The 14,687-nt window shown below is 52.1% G+C and overlaps 1 protein-coding gene across 3 annotated transcripts in view; it reads right to left on the reverse strand.

The window, feature by feature from the left end:
- Nucleotides 1–14,687, reverse strand: part of IGSF3 (immunoglobulin superfamily member 3) — an 89,160-nt gene that overhangs the window by 23,673 nt on the left and 50,800 nt on the right. For 2 of the 3 annotated variants that reach the window (XM_033092966.1, XM_033092967.1), the window contains exons 4-8: nt 13,998–14,408; nt 8,432–8,821; nt 6,972–7,031; nt 4,202–4,603; nt 3,408–3,812 (exon numbers count right to left, since the gene is read on the reverse strand). In XM_033092966.1, the coding sequence (XP_032948857.1) occupies nt 3,408–3,812; nt 4,202–4,603; nt 6,972–7,031; nt 8,432–8,821; nt 13,998–14,408 (1,668 nt within the window). The remainder of the gene's footprint in view (nt 1–3,407; nt 3,813–4,201; nt 4,604–6,971; nt 7,032–8,431; nt 8,822–13,997; nt 14,409–14,687) is intronic. The other variant, XM_033092968.1, reaches the window with a different exon arrangement.

Here is a 14,687-nt window from a genome sequence, read left to right on the forward strand (position 1 = left end):
AACCTCTGTCAGTCTCCTCATCTACAAAATGGGTGAACGGTACCCCTCACGGCATGGATTAAGTAAAAACTAAGTAGGTTGTTATTACACGTAAAGCCTTCAGCATAGTGACGGGTACACAAGAAATGCTCAATCAATATTAGCTGCTATTGTTGTTAGTACAACTGCCACCAGGGCTGAGTCCTCCTCACCAGTCACCTACAGGGAGCGACCTCTTCTGTGAATGTGATGGCGGACAGATGCAGAAAGAATGATTTCTGATGATATGGCCTTAAAAACAGGTCCTAGTCCCCTTCCATGCATGTCATACGAAATGGCCCGCGGTGTCTCTGGTCCCATTACCCACATAAGAACGCAGGACATGGTGAGGCCAAAAAGGAACACCCACAGAGCCACAGGTAGAGGAGTCACACCACTGTAGTCTCACTGGAGGCTGGATCCACACGACCTGCAACCTGCCGTCCGCTTCTCTGCCTGCCAACCGACCGACTCACCAACCAACGCAGCCGCGGCAGTTGTATCAGTGGCTAATTGGCTAACAGGTTACAGCTGATGGCCAACTAGTCACAGCTGACGGCCATCTACTCCCCGAGCCAGCACCTTTCCCTGTGAGGCCAAGAGCCTGGAAACTGCTCTCTGGGGCTCTGTCCCCACACTCCACCCCAACTGCTTTTTAATAAGGCTCACTTGGGTTCAAATCCCAACTTCCCCCTCACTATTTATTTGACTTCGGCAACTCAGAACCCTTCTGAGCCTCAGTTACTCTGTTTATAAAATGGGAAAGGGATAGCTTCCTCCTGGGGTGGCTGTGACGCTGAAGGGAGATAATACACACGATGTACCCAACATGGCCTCTGGCACGGAGTCAGCCCTCGGGTATCTTTCCACTTCTCCTTCCCCCAGAACAAGAGCCCCGAGCACCAACCAGAGTGGGTGGGGGAAAAAGCAACACGAACATGAAGCTCTCTGGAAAATATTAAGTGCTAAATGTATCAATATTTAATAAAGGAGAGAGTAACACTTAAGGGATGCATTCTCCCGGCGGGCACCCCAGCCACTCCCTGGGTGTGCACGGCCTCAGCCCCGACCTCCGCTCTCTGCAGCCGCCAGAGGACCCCGAGAGTACATTACGACACACCTCTGGGCACAGGCCTTACAACAAACAGCTCAGCAGACAGCGCTCCCGTTTTCCGCCAGCCGTGGCTCCTTCTGGCTTTACAGTGAAAACACAAACAAACCCACTCAGCCTCAGCCACACCAGACACAAAGACAGTCCTCAGAGCAGATCCGGAGTCTCCCAACTCTCCAGATACTTTTTCTACCGAGGAGGCAATCAAACGGGATGACGGGAAACGGAGCTGCACGGCACCAGAGACACCTGGCCTCCAATCTCAGTTCCAATCTCAGGGTCCCACTTACCCAGCTGGCTTCCCTCCTCAAGTTTACTTGGGGGGCCTTGGTTTCCTCCTGGGGAAACCAAAATGGGATACAAACATCTACAGGATTTCATTGCTGGGTGGACTGAAAAAGAAAACAGAAGTGCCAAGCACACAGCCTGGCACCCAAGAGAGACTCGAACACATATTTGTCCCTTATGCCCTACAGGAACACGACCAACTGATCAGAATCCAAGTAACTCGAACCTTCGATGAATGAACTGCTTCTTCTTCCTTCCCTTCAGTGCTCCAGGCTTACATTCCAAGTCGCAACAGAAACGTGCAAATATTAGGGATTTATGCAAAAAGGCAATGTCAGGCAAGGTCCTGGGGTCAGCATTTCCTGTGCCTGCGACGCTGCCGAACCCTGCGATGGGTACTACAGCTCACGACCCTGACCTTGAGGGCCAGACGGGACCGCGAGAGGTGCAATTACTGTTACGATGTTCTAGGCCGTAAGGCAGGCCACTGCGTCCCCTGGCACTTTCCACAAGGAGGGCTCACACGGGATGGGGTCTCTGCTTACCCCTCCATTACCCTGAACATGCCCTTAATCCACTAGGTTTCGGCTCTAATTGGCCAAGGAATGGTCCATTTATACAACTCGCTTGTTGCAAACTCTGGTGGAGAACACGACTCTTATGGGGGTTAAGAAGAGGTGCAGGGGAAACTCAGACATTACGATTCGGCGACCGCACGTGGCTGGAAACAACGCTGTCGTCCTCTGAAGTGGCCGGGCAGACGGGGTTGGGTACTAACCATGGCTGTGAGTGAGCCGGCAGAAAAATGCTTTCTGCAAGGTGTTCAAACCACCTGCACAAAGTGGGTGTGTCAGAAGGTCAGAAAGAGTCTGTCAAGTCACCTCTTGCCCAACCCCCAACCTTGACTGTGGGGGTGCCTGCACTCTCCTGTTCTGGGGCCAGGCAACGGGAGGGGTGCAGGACCATGGCCTGGGCTCCACCCTCCCCCCACTCCCACCCCCAGCTTCTAACCTAGCAGGACACGGGGACAGATACCCAGGAAACCATAAGCACGGCACGTACTTAACCATGCCCCTGTGTTAGGGGAAGGGCCTGATGGAGCCAAGAGTGTTTGCAGAAAACCCCCCTGACTAGACCCCAAATTCCTGCACCCTCACCACCTGCTGTGAGAGAAACTCAGCTCCATGGGAGAAGGGACGGCCTGGGTCAGGGAAATAGCCGAGGAGAAAGGCAGGCGAGGATTCAAATCCTGGCTCCACTATTCACCAGCTACGTGAACCCACACTAGTCACGTACTCTTTCCTGGGATTGCTGTGAAATTGCAATAAAATAACTGAGCCTAAGCATCTAGCACACAGGAGAGCCTCAGCCAGGGGCTGGTACCCCATCCACATGACTGTTGGAAGGATTACAGGAGATGACATTAAGAAACAGAGCTTCCAGCAAAACAGTCGGCCTGGACACTTCACAAAGGCCAATGTCTTCACCCCCTTCCTCCCCCCCCAGGGAACTGTTCTCCATTAAAGGATTCTGAAGAGACATGACAACTAAAAAGGACGTGTGAGCCCTGATTGGATCCTGGTTTGGAAGAAGAAAAAACTATAAAGGGGATTTGGGGCAATTGGGGAAATGTTGGTACAGTCCTACAATCGGGTTACATCCCGTCTGACAGTGGTGTGTAGTCAGGTAGGGGAGTGTCCCCAGGAGACGCGTGCTCAAGTCTGTAGGGGGAGGTGACCTGACGTCATCAACCGACCCTTAAATGGTTCAAAAACCACCACCAAAAATACCCACAGGGGGAGTCAACAAGTTCCCTAAGACATTAACAACCGGCCATCAAGAAAGAGGAACGTAATTCTTGCAACTTCCTACGGAGTTGAAATTTCTCAACATCAAAAGCAGTGACGCCCTCCGAGGGCCGGATGCGGGGCGCTCTGTCCCCGCCCCGTGTCCGTCATGCGGCCCAGGCACACGCCCCCTCGCCGCTCACCTGGCTGCAGCACCCTGATCTCCAGCAGGTTGGAGGTCCTGTCGGCCAGCCGCGTCCAGGAGTTGTTGTAGTTTCGCCACCACAGCTCTGCCACACACTGGTACTTGCCCGCCTCCGTGTCACTGGCTCGGCTGATGCTGAGACGGACGTTGTTGCTGGACTCGGCCTTCTCGATGGCCGTTCGGGTTCTGAAGCTGGAGGACCGATCCCCCCACTGGACCCCTCCATCCCGGGTAAAGGTCACCAGGTCATGGAACTCGACGGTGCCCACTGGCTGGAACCGCCAGGTCACCGACACGGGGACCCGAGCTGGGTAATGGGGTTTGATGATGCACTGCAGGTCAAAGGAATCACTGTAGGTGACCCCCGGCGTGCGGGAGATGGCTGTGACCGCAAAGCCCGTTTCTGGGGAGAGAGCAGAGAGACTCAAGCCAGAGGCGACACCTGGCTTTCTCAGGGCAGGGTCAGTTGGGAAGGTGGCCATGTTCCTCATGTTGGGGCCACCACTCCTGCTGCGTGGCTTTGCTTTCCTGGCCAGCATTCTGACAACTCCCCTCCCACCACCCAGACCCAGGCGTGGGAACAGCACCCAGCTGTCGCCAGTCTCCAGGTGCCCCACCACGCACTGTTGGTGCCCTGCCCACACTTCCATAGAGTGTTCCTTCAATTAAACCCTTTGAAGGTGCCTTCTGTTGCCTGCCAGGACTCTGACTGACACAAGTCAGGGTAAGATGCTTCACCTGGGAGCAGTCTCCCCAGCGGACGCACTGAACGGGTTCCAGCCGCCGACTTACCAAGAGCCGTGATGGAGACGGGGGTGCTAGCTCGGCGCTCCCCCACGATCTGCCACTCGCCGTCCACGGCCCGCACCCATTCGGTCACGTGGCACTCGTACTGGCCCTCGTCCTCCTTCCTGCTGTTGAAGATGTTCAGGCTGAAGGAGTTGGGCTGCACCTGCTCCATCTGGACAGCCCCAAAGCTGCTGCGCTCCCAGTAGGACGCGCCCGACTGCACGGTACCGTCCCGGTCCAGCCACATGATGTTGCTGCGACGGTTCTGCCTGTCCACCAGCTGCCAGATGACAGAGAAGCGGCTCTGCGGCCGGCCCACCGTCCGGACGCTGCAGGAGAAGTGCAGGTTCTCGCCCTCGAGGATGACGCTGGCATTGCTGGTGACCTCCACGAAGACGCTGCTCTCTGGGGAGAGGGAGAGAGTGCCACGCTGGGGCTTTCCGGTCTTGACGGCGCCCTCCCCACAGATGTACAAGGAGGATGGGTGCCAATGTCATCCTCTTCACGTACAGTGAACCTTGGAGGATAAAAGCACTCTGGCGCGTGCTGGTGTCAGCCCTGGCTGGTTCTGGGCATCGCTTCCCAAGGTGTTCGCTCTGATAACCTAGCAGGCCTTTTGCTATGTACAGGGGACTAGGAGGATGAGGGTCTAAGACCTGGGGCCGAATCAGAACCTGGGGACTACAGCATGAGGACGTTAGGCTTGGGGCACAAGATGATTCATCAGGTCATCCGTTCAGCTGGGGTGCAGGGATTTTCAATTTGGATTTTCAGTAAGTTGAATTACTCAGACAAGTCTACTGCACCTCAATCGTCCCACCGATTGGTGCTACAGCAGTAAGATTAAAAACTGGCACTCAAACGCATGCGTGCCATTTGAGTCCTTCCGGCCAATATTAGGAAGTAGGAAAAAAAAAATGATGGGAAATATTTGGAAGATAATGTGTGCTTAGCTGTGGACAATAATGAGCACAGATGGTCTACTTTCGCAGAATGGGAGAGGAGCGAGCTTTCGTGCTTCCACTAACGCCGAGGAATAGAACAAAGCCTCTGGCTCACTACCCTGCCTGTCCACACTCAGCCCTGGGGTTCCAGGGCTCTTGACCTTGAAACATTCTGCCAATCAAAGTTGGGGGTAAGGATTCAACTCCCTTTGCTCCTTTGCTACTCACTTAGCTATATGAACTCACCCAATCGAATTATTTAAACTCTACATACCTTCTTCTGTAAGACAGGGAAAGTGTAATATATCTGGTGCAGTTTTTAAAAGTATCTGAGGTACTGTATATAAATCACTTAACATTGTAGAAGGTTTTTAAAAACTGGTCACCATGATCATGATTCACTGTACGATTCCCAGTAATTCTCTGTTTTTAGAAACCTCATGGATATTCTAACCTATCGTAATCATGCACATATTATTTTTGTATAATTATCTATATTGAGTTCACACAGCCGTAAGTATGAAAGAACACAAAATGCCATAACTAATTTGGTTCCAATTTTCTGGGCACCACGCACGTGAAGCACATACACCAATTTTAAATCGATCGATTAAATCGAATCCCAGATTGAGAGGCACACCCAATTACAGAGGGGAACTCCACACACACCCATGACCATGCATTGGAATCAATCTTTTCTCCCTTCTATTTCCCCCGCAGGCAGAAACAGGCAAGGATGAGCACTGAGCCTCTGCATGAGGCTCTTATTATGGTGCGTATGCTGCTACCTAGTCTGCATTGGCATGTTTCACGTGACAAAAAGGTCTGGACAAGGTGGGGAATGGGATTTTCCCAGGAGCCACCGCAAGAGGATTCAGGAAGCTGATAAGGCGCCGGCTTAGCCAGCATCGATAGCACCAGGGGCTAAAAACATGGACTTGGAGGCAGGCAAGCCTGAGCTCTCACCCTGTAATCTTGGGTTCTAACCTAAGCTTCGATTGCTCATGTGCAAAATGGAGAGACTCATAGTTCCTCCTTTGCGGGGTCACGACCCTGAGAGTACTAGATGCAGCAGTTATTTTCCACCATCTTCATGGAGAGTAACAATATCCCTCTTTAGGTGAAGGACTCATCCCCAGTGTTACCACTGCCACGTGAGGAATTAAAAGGGCAATTGCAGCATCAAGGGAAGAAATCCCTTCGCTTGCATGAAGCAGAAGAATGACTTACAGGGCATGACCCCACCCCCCCTTACTGTCACCCCAGGGGACTCGTATGTAAGCGCTGGCTTGTGGACTACGAGGGCTGCTGTTTGGTGCTCTGATGCTCCAGCAAGCCTGGAAAAACCACACAGTGAGAATGTGGAACTCCAAGAAGACAAACCAGGCAAATACAGACATGGTGCTGCACTGCCAGGTGAGACTATTTACAAGTGTTCCCGGGCCTGAGCAAAGGCAGCCAACAATTTAAAACACTGGATTAAGTGCAAACTAGACCACCATTAATGAGAATCTGAGTGCGTGTTCACAAATGAAACTTCCAATCAGGAAGCTGATGACGTATCCCATAATAAACACAGAGCAGTGGCTTTGGAGTTCGAAGCAAATATTTCTAACGTAATGCAAGCTGAACCACTTCTCTGGATGGTGCTCTGGCTTCCTCCTTCCTAGGATGGATACGATCCTGGCCTCTACGGGGAGTTCAGGGCTTGGAGCAGAGAAGGAGATGACAGATGCAGAAGCACATTCGGCTCTTGGGAGGAAAAGCGCCATTAAAATCCAAGGTATTATCACCGTTCCCGATGTGATCATTTTCTTCGGTAGACTTACCCAAGTGGCCTTGGGGCAGGATCTGGTGGTTCTGGGGAACTTTAACTACCCAGTCATCTGCTGGAAAAGCAATATAGCAGGCCACAGATCATCAAACAAGTTCTTGGAACTTGGGGGAAATCTCTTAGCACAAAAGGATAGAGGAAGCAAACAGTGTGGCTGCCCTTCGTTGGATCCTTACAAAACAACGAGGAATTAGTTGCAGATTTCAAAGCAGAGAGTCCGTGCGTGGTTATTATACTAGGCAAGCACTGACTGACAGGAAAACAGGAGAGAGAGTAGGCATTTGATGCCACAAGTTCAATTCTACAAATATTCAGCAAGCACCTATCCCAGGCAAAGCACCATGCTAGGCATTGCAGGGGGGAAAAAAGTCTAGAAACAAAATAATTTCGAGATAATTAGGTGTGGGGGAGGGGATTAAAAAAAATAATAAGAAGCATGAAAGAAAGTAATCCTGTTGGTGAGAAAAGAAAAAAGAGTGGCAAGACCCCTGTGCCTATTTTTTTTTCCTTCACACTTGAAGAGAACTAGCTTAAAAATGTAAAAGTGTAAATAAAAATGTAAAGGGAATCACGACAAGGGTAAGAGAAAGAACAGTTTGAGCAGCTGAGAAAAGATTAAAGGTTAGTTTAAATACTTCACCATTTTTTTAAAAAAAAATCAGGGCATTATAAGCTTTAATTCACTTTTTACTAAAAACAGAACTACGAGAGAAATGACGTGTTAATGAGAACATCCTGGTACTAGGGATTATTAAACACCACATGAGCGAACATAAGTATTCCCCAAGTCCCCAGCCATGACCGTGACCCACCCAAACAATGCCAGCTAACCTGGCGGCCCGCAGCCCATCCAGGCAGCCTCGAAAACCAGTTACACCCTAAAACTCTATGCTCCAGGAAGATGGGAGGGGTCCCAGCCACTGACTTTCAAAAACACGATTTCAATAGGGCCGAGACAGTTAGGGAAATGGCCAACCCCTGTACCCCCAAAACCCCAGACAGCAAATCCTTCTTCCCAATGTGCTTCGTGATTTAAAATCTTCCCGTACAAGACCGACCCTCGTAAGTGAGATGTCAAGATAAGGCATGTACCCACTTTTTCTGAGGCTCAATTCCCCACCTGGGACCCAACAGCTGTCCTGAATTCCTGGTTTTCCTCCCAGCTGAGCTGGCACTGCGGCTACTGCCTGGGTCTACTATGGCGATGCCCCCTCCAGCTGCAAACACAGCCCTGATGCTCTGCCTACCTGGGGGTGGGGGCGCTAAATGAGGGCAGGGGAGCTGGAGGAGGGAGAGCGGTCCACCTGTTTCCTCTGCTGCCTGAACCCTAGCGGGGCACTTCCCCTCTTCTCCTCCCCCATAGCTCTCCTGTCCCCGCCCCCCGACTTCTCTCCCGTGACGCTATTGGCCCACACCGGGGAAAAGGAGAAGGAGGCAGTGCATCTCTCCACTTACTGATGGGAAGGACTATGATGGGGATATTCTTCGGCCGCTTGCTCTCCTTGTCGATGAATTCCCCGGTGACCGTTTTCTCTCTCTCGGTCACGCGGCAGTTGTATTTCCCGCTGTCTTCCTGGCGCAGGTGGTAGATCTTTAGCACAAAGACACTGTCGGTCTCTTTGGCCACTTTCAGCTGTCCCTTGGCTTCCCGATGGGCAAATTCACTGTTGAGGATGGGCACGGCATTGGGCCCCATGCTGGCGATGAGCGAGCTGTTGAAGGCCCAGGAAACGGCGAAGTAGCGGTCGGGAATGTTCTGAGCCTCTAGGATGCATCTGAACTCCACCGGCTCCCCCATCGTGTACAGTCGCTTGTCTGTTTCCAGCCGGACGGTGAACTCCTTGTCTGAGAAAACAAGGCACAAAATGGGTGTGTTCCGGGTGAACGAGGACCCCAGCTCCCCAGACTGCATCGGCACCATCCCACCACCCATGCCTTCTTTCCAATGCTGACTGCAGGCAGGATACCCCCACACCTGTCCGGAGAGAAAACTCCAGCTCGCACCCAGGGGACCTGAGAAACTCTTGGGCATCACAGAGGGAACTCAAAGGTAGCCAGACCCAGACAGTCTGAAGGGCCTGGTATCCCAGGCAAGACCGACGGGCTCTGTCTGCAGCTTCGAATGCCTTACATTAGACGCTTCCGCAGTCAATACGGAACTCCTAATGTCACCTACAGGGCAGATCGCAAAGGGCTCGCCTTGACCTCTACACCCAGAACTCCATTTAAGCGACAGGATTACACATATTTTCAGCGGATATTTTGGACTTACCCCATTGAGGTTTCTGAGACAAAATTACACCGTAGTCTAGGGGCTGACCCCCATCTTAACAAATACTCAAAAATGACTGATATACTGAAATACATCCTCCACCCCTATGTGAATCCTGGAACTAATACACAAGTGAGACAGACCCTACGTAGGAAAAATAAAAACTAGTGGCTTTTCACGAGTCACCACCTGTCAAATCTCTAGACAGATGGAGTCAAAAAGTACCTCCTTCCACTGAAAGCCAGACCACCTCTGAAATGGCCAGTGAACGCAAGCCCCCTTCAAAGAGCTGGGTGTTTAATCAGGCAGGAGGCGTGACCAAAGAAGGGCTTATCGCCACGAACAGTGTCCCAGCACACCCGCACGGTGCTGTCACTTCCAATGGGACAGTTCCCGTATCTCACAGGCACCCATGGCAGAAGGTGGGGCACAGGGTAAGGCAAAGGAGCCAAGGGCTGGAGAAAACATTTTGGACTTGGGCTGTAAGCACTGCCCAAGTCCCTCCTCCTCCTACTTCTAGCTCTGTTTCTCTAACGAGAACATCGAGGGGGAAATCCTACGATAGGGACGACGTCTGAATTCCTCATTATTAGCTCTACCCTCCACTGCCTTCCCGACACGGGCATTTCCAAGCCTCTACCACCATCTTCGAGACCCCTGCCCCATTTTCACTCCCATCCTATGCACTCTGCTAGCAGATGAGAATCCTAATTCCCTGAAACAACCACAACAACAAAACCCAGGAATCATGAGAGTACTCGTTGGACATGGCTCTTCCCAGCCCCAGCTTGGCTTTGCAGCCTCCCGTTCTTCAGGCTTTCCATCTCCTCCCCTCCCACATGGGCCCGTGTCTTGCTCCAAACACCTGTTTTTGTCCTAGTGAATTATCTCCTTCTTTTATTACCCAAACTTCCTAACAGAGCAAGCAACGTTCAACAACTCCAGGGGGCTCACCTCCAAGGTGACAGCTGCTGCCTCATCTTTCCTTCCCCCAAAGACCATTCCTAAGAGACATGGGTTAAAAGAAGCAGGTTTTACACTGCCGCCCTCGGCCTCACTGAACACACCTACGTGGGACTGGGCCATGTTTTCCAGATACGGCTCTCTGGTCAACAAAATTACAATAATTTATAACTCAACATCCATGATTAAAAAAAAAAAAGCGCCCTTCCACATAAATGCCACTGAAGACGTGCAAACGGGTGCTCTAGACCTCAGACCTTTCCATCTCCTCAGAGTTAGGCCAGCTGCCAACTGCGGCTTTCTTCTTTTGGCAGCCTGAGTCCCTTACCTCATGCAATCCTCTGGGGCCTGGTGAAGCCCTCACGATCCCAGACTGCACACACAAGATTTACAGCCTACCACTCTCCTTTCTGCATAGCGATTCGCCCGTGGTTATACCCAGTCAATTAAACCTCTAGAAATTGATTTATACTTTTCCCAATACCCCCTTACTCCTCAGCTCCCTGAAAGTGGCTTCTGCTCCTTTCCCCACGTTTCACTGACCCAGCAAGTGTTCCCAATGATTCCACCCCGCCCCCTCCTCCACCCAGCACAACCAAAAGCTTTTCTCAAGCGGGGGTCGGCCTCTGGAAGACCAGTCCTGTCCCTTGGGCTCTAGCACACCTTCCGTCCTGCCTCTCCTCCCGCTTGCCTGACCCCTCTGTTTCTTTCTCTCACTGGGACCTGCTCCTCTGACCACCTCTTCCTGCTGCTGTTCTCACGGGCCCTTTCCTGTTTGTACCCCATGGGCTTTCCCTGGGCCCTCATCCCTCCCAAGTTCAAACTCCAATCGAACCCTACGTCTGATGATATGCTGGTGTTTCACATACTGAAGGCCTCTGTAAGAGTCGGCTGGCACTCCTTGACTAACATTTACAGAAACAAAAAGACAACCAGTGCTGCACTCATAGGGAGGCAGACTTTCCAGCAGGACTTTGCATGTCCTGCCCCCTCCCTCCCTACCATGATTCAAGGAATTACCGCAAGTGCCAGCCGCTGGCCCCCAGGCAGTGGGACTTCTTCTTCCACAGTGCTCCCTTCCTCAGCCACCAGCACCCAATGCCCGCTTTCCAGGCTGCTGCCACTCGCCTAGTCCTGGTCTTGTTAGTTCTTTCCTACCTGGTGTCTCGACTTCACACCCAACCTGCATAATCAACCTCTAGGTGGCCTCCATGGTCTTTTTCCTTCTAAACCTATTTATGTCTCTTCCTGCTTAAAAATCTCTATTCCCCCCCTTTCCCAAGTGTCTGCGGCAGTGGCTTTCAAACTTTATGGGTGGGGAGGGGCACTTCCTTTTTTCATACAAAACCTTTTGGTGCCCAACACAGAAAACATGTGGTTGAATTAAGGGAGGGGGGACCCTGAGGCCGTGACGTGACGTGCCTTCCTGCAGCACCCCTGGCACGCACACATGCACACGGGCACATATGCACACCCACGTGCAACCTCTCAGACACCTCTAAGAGGCTTCAAAGGTTCCAAGAAGGACAGCCTGAAAACGCTATGTCCACGCAGTCAAGGCCAAGTTCCACATTCCAGCACATGGGGCTTCGGGGTAGCGTTCCTTTCTCCTCTCACCACTTACACCTGGAACGCCACAGCTCCTGATACCTGACTTCTCTCTACTGGCCAGACATGTCCAACAGGCTCGCACCTTTATGCTTCTCTTCCTGCCGTCGCCTCAAACGTTAAGACTCAGCTCACGTCACCAAACTTGTTGGTTTTCCTGGATGTGCCTTAACCACGATCCCATCCAGGGAAACGCCTTGTTGTAAGAACCCTTCACATCAACTGTGTTCCCAGAACACTCGATACACAATGTACTATCACAGCACTAAGGACACCCCTCAGCCACTGCTTTCACACCTGCAAGGTCTCCGAGCGTTATTCATCGTCGAATCCCCAATGCTACCACCACACCTCCAGTGCTGTGGAGACTTACTGTTTGCTGAAATGAACTAAGAGGAGGGCAGCGCTGGGGCTGTCACCACTGAGCCTGAACAGCACAGGGACCCAACTTTTTGTTCACCTAGTTTTCCTTTTGCTGGCTTAGTTTGGATACATTTGCTGGGCAAATTAAAAAACTCCTAATTCCAACTTGGTAAGATTAAAATAAAGAAGATTAACTGATGCAACCGAATTTAAAAGCATTAAGACTCAACATTTGGTCCAGGCTTTTGAAGCGGATCTGAGAACCATGCAGGAAGGGAAAGGCTAAATATGGCATAAAGCACCTCTGTAGATTTCTTAACAGTAGAAGATCCAGAAGCTGCTAAACAGTCTTGGTCCTACAGAGCAGGTAAGGTGTTACCTGTCCAGGAGGCCAGGCCTTCTCGTAAAAGCTCTCCCATCCATCAGATGTCCAGAGAATCACTTCTTCCCTGTTACCTCTAGAGCTGTGCTTCACAGAATGACCCTTCATAGTGGGAGAACCACCTGGGAAGCACACTGGCAATCCGGCTTCCCAGGTCCCACCCAAGAGCCTGGCCCAGGAACCAGCACTCTTCCACCTCAGGAATCTGCACTGTTAGGTGAGTCAGAGCCCTGGTCTAGAATGGCAGAAGAACTCGTGGCAGAAGAACTGTGTCAAGACCAAGACCACTGACGGTAGCAAATGGGACAGGGGGGTCAAGAAACAGGTACTAACGAGGGGACCCCACCTGCACCTCAGACTCCCCCACTCATCGCTCACACACCACACCCCCACTCACCAGGACAGCCGTAGCCCCCCACCAGAGGCCAGCAGAACACAAGGCAATTCTCTGGCCACTCACTGCACCTCAATGACGGCATAATGACCACCCTCAACCAAAGCCAGGGGACCCAAGGCCCATGAATGGCCTGTCCCCAGCCCAGCCGAGGCAGCAGCTCTCAGCTCCGCTCTGGAGCATGGCTGGACTCGGGGGGGCCTGCAGAGTGCAACCTGACATGGTGGGAGAACAGACAAGGAGTCAGGGGGGAATCTCTGCTCATGGTGCTGCCATCACCTTGGCCCAGATCTAAACTCATCACGCAACTTTCTCAGGGAACCCCCTTTCCAGGTCTTTCACTTGAGAAAACATTTACAGTGGAACCTGGTACTCTCGGGGCTGGCCTCAACAACACACCCCGTGACGCTTCCCGGGGCCCCGCCATAAAACTACCTGCATCTGTCATCTTCCCCGGCCACCTACCTACCTCACAGCACTTCGGAGGGATTGTGGAGTGATACGCGACAAAGCATTTGGGAAATTATAAAACACCACCCCAAACATGTTATTAATATTAAAAAATAATCTTCTATACCAAAACTTTTGTAGTTCATCATGTCATATCTATGATGGAAGGCTCCTAATCTTCTGCAAATGACACAGGAGTGGTACCTGAAGCAGGCAACGTCCTCCAAGAGGGCAGCCACGTGTCTCATGGGATCCCAGCCATAAGATACAAATGGTGTAGGTGACATCTCCCAATGTTTAAAACGAATTTGTAACTCAAGAAAATGTGAAACACCATGCAGGTGAAGGAAACCATAGCAGTAAGCAGGATTCAATCTGTGCAGCTCCGCTCTGTGACTTGCTACAAGGTCAAATCTTAGGATCCCTGGACTTGCTACATCCTTCAGCTTCCTCTGGTGCCCAGGCAGGACCATCTTGAACCTCCCATGAAAACCTAGTGCCCTTTCAGAGGTCACCGGAGGAGTCTGCATAACCTCCCTGTGCCTGCCAACCCTCCCCACCGGGTTGAGGATGGCCAAGAGAGACTGACCTGTGGGCTGGACGGTGACCACGGTTCCCTCGGAACGCTTCCGGGTCATGGCATACCACGAGCCGTCCGGGTCCTGGATCCACTCGGCGGCCTCACAGTAGAACTCGCCCTGGTCGGAAGGCTGCAGGTGGAAGACGGTGAGGCGGAAGGCGGTGCTCCCCAGCTTGTCCAGCCGCACCTCCCCGAGGCTCTGCCGCTGGGCATACTCGCTGCTGGAGTGAAGCACGAAATCTCGGCTCAGGGCAATGACCTCCACGGGCTTCTCGCTGCCTCTCTGCCGGAGCCAGGCCACAGACACGTGGCTGTGCTGGAACGTCTCGGTGGCCACCTCGCAAGTGAGCTCCAGAGGGTCCTGCTCCACTTTGAGCAGCGTCTGGGGCATGGCGGTGGTCTGCAGAGAGTCTGGGATCACTGTAACACAGAGGCATGCACGGTCACCACAAAGCGGCGGAATCTGATACTCACGGGACAGAACTAACTGTCCTACGCCGGCACATCATGAAGGCAGGGTTCTTTGGAAAAGACATTAATGTTGGGGAAAATGACAGGCGGCAGGAAAGATGACCAAACATGAGATGGATCGACTCCATAGAAGCGTCTACAGAAGCTGAGCAGGGCTGTGAGGACAGGACATGGTGGACGTCACTCATTCATAGGGTCACCAGGAGTGGGAGCTGACTCGACACCGCG

The sequence above is a fragment of the Rhinolophus ferrumequinum genome, chromosome 22, assembly GCF_004115265.2.
Source record: "Rhinolophus ferrumequinum isolate MPI-CBG mRhiFer1 chromosome 22, mRhiFer1_v1.p, whole genome shotgun sequence".
NCBI classification, from domain to species: domain Eukaryota; kingdom Metazoa; phylum Chordata; class Mammalia; order Chiroptera; family Rhinolophidae; genus Rhinolophus; species Rhinolophus ferrumequinum.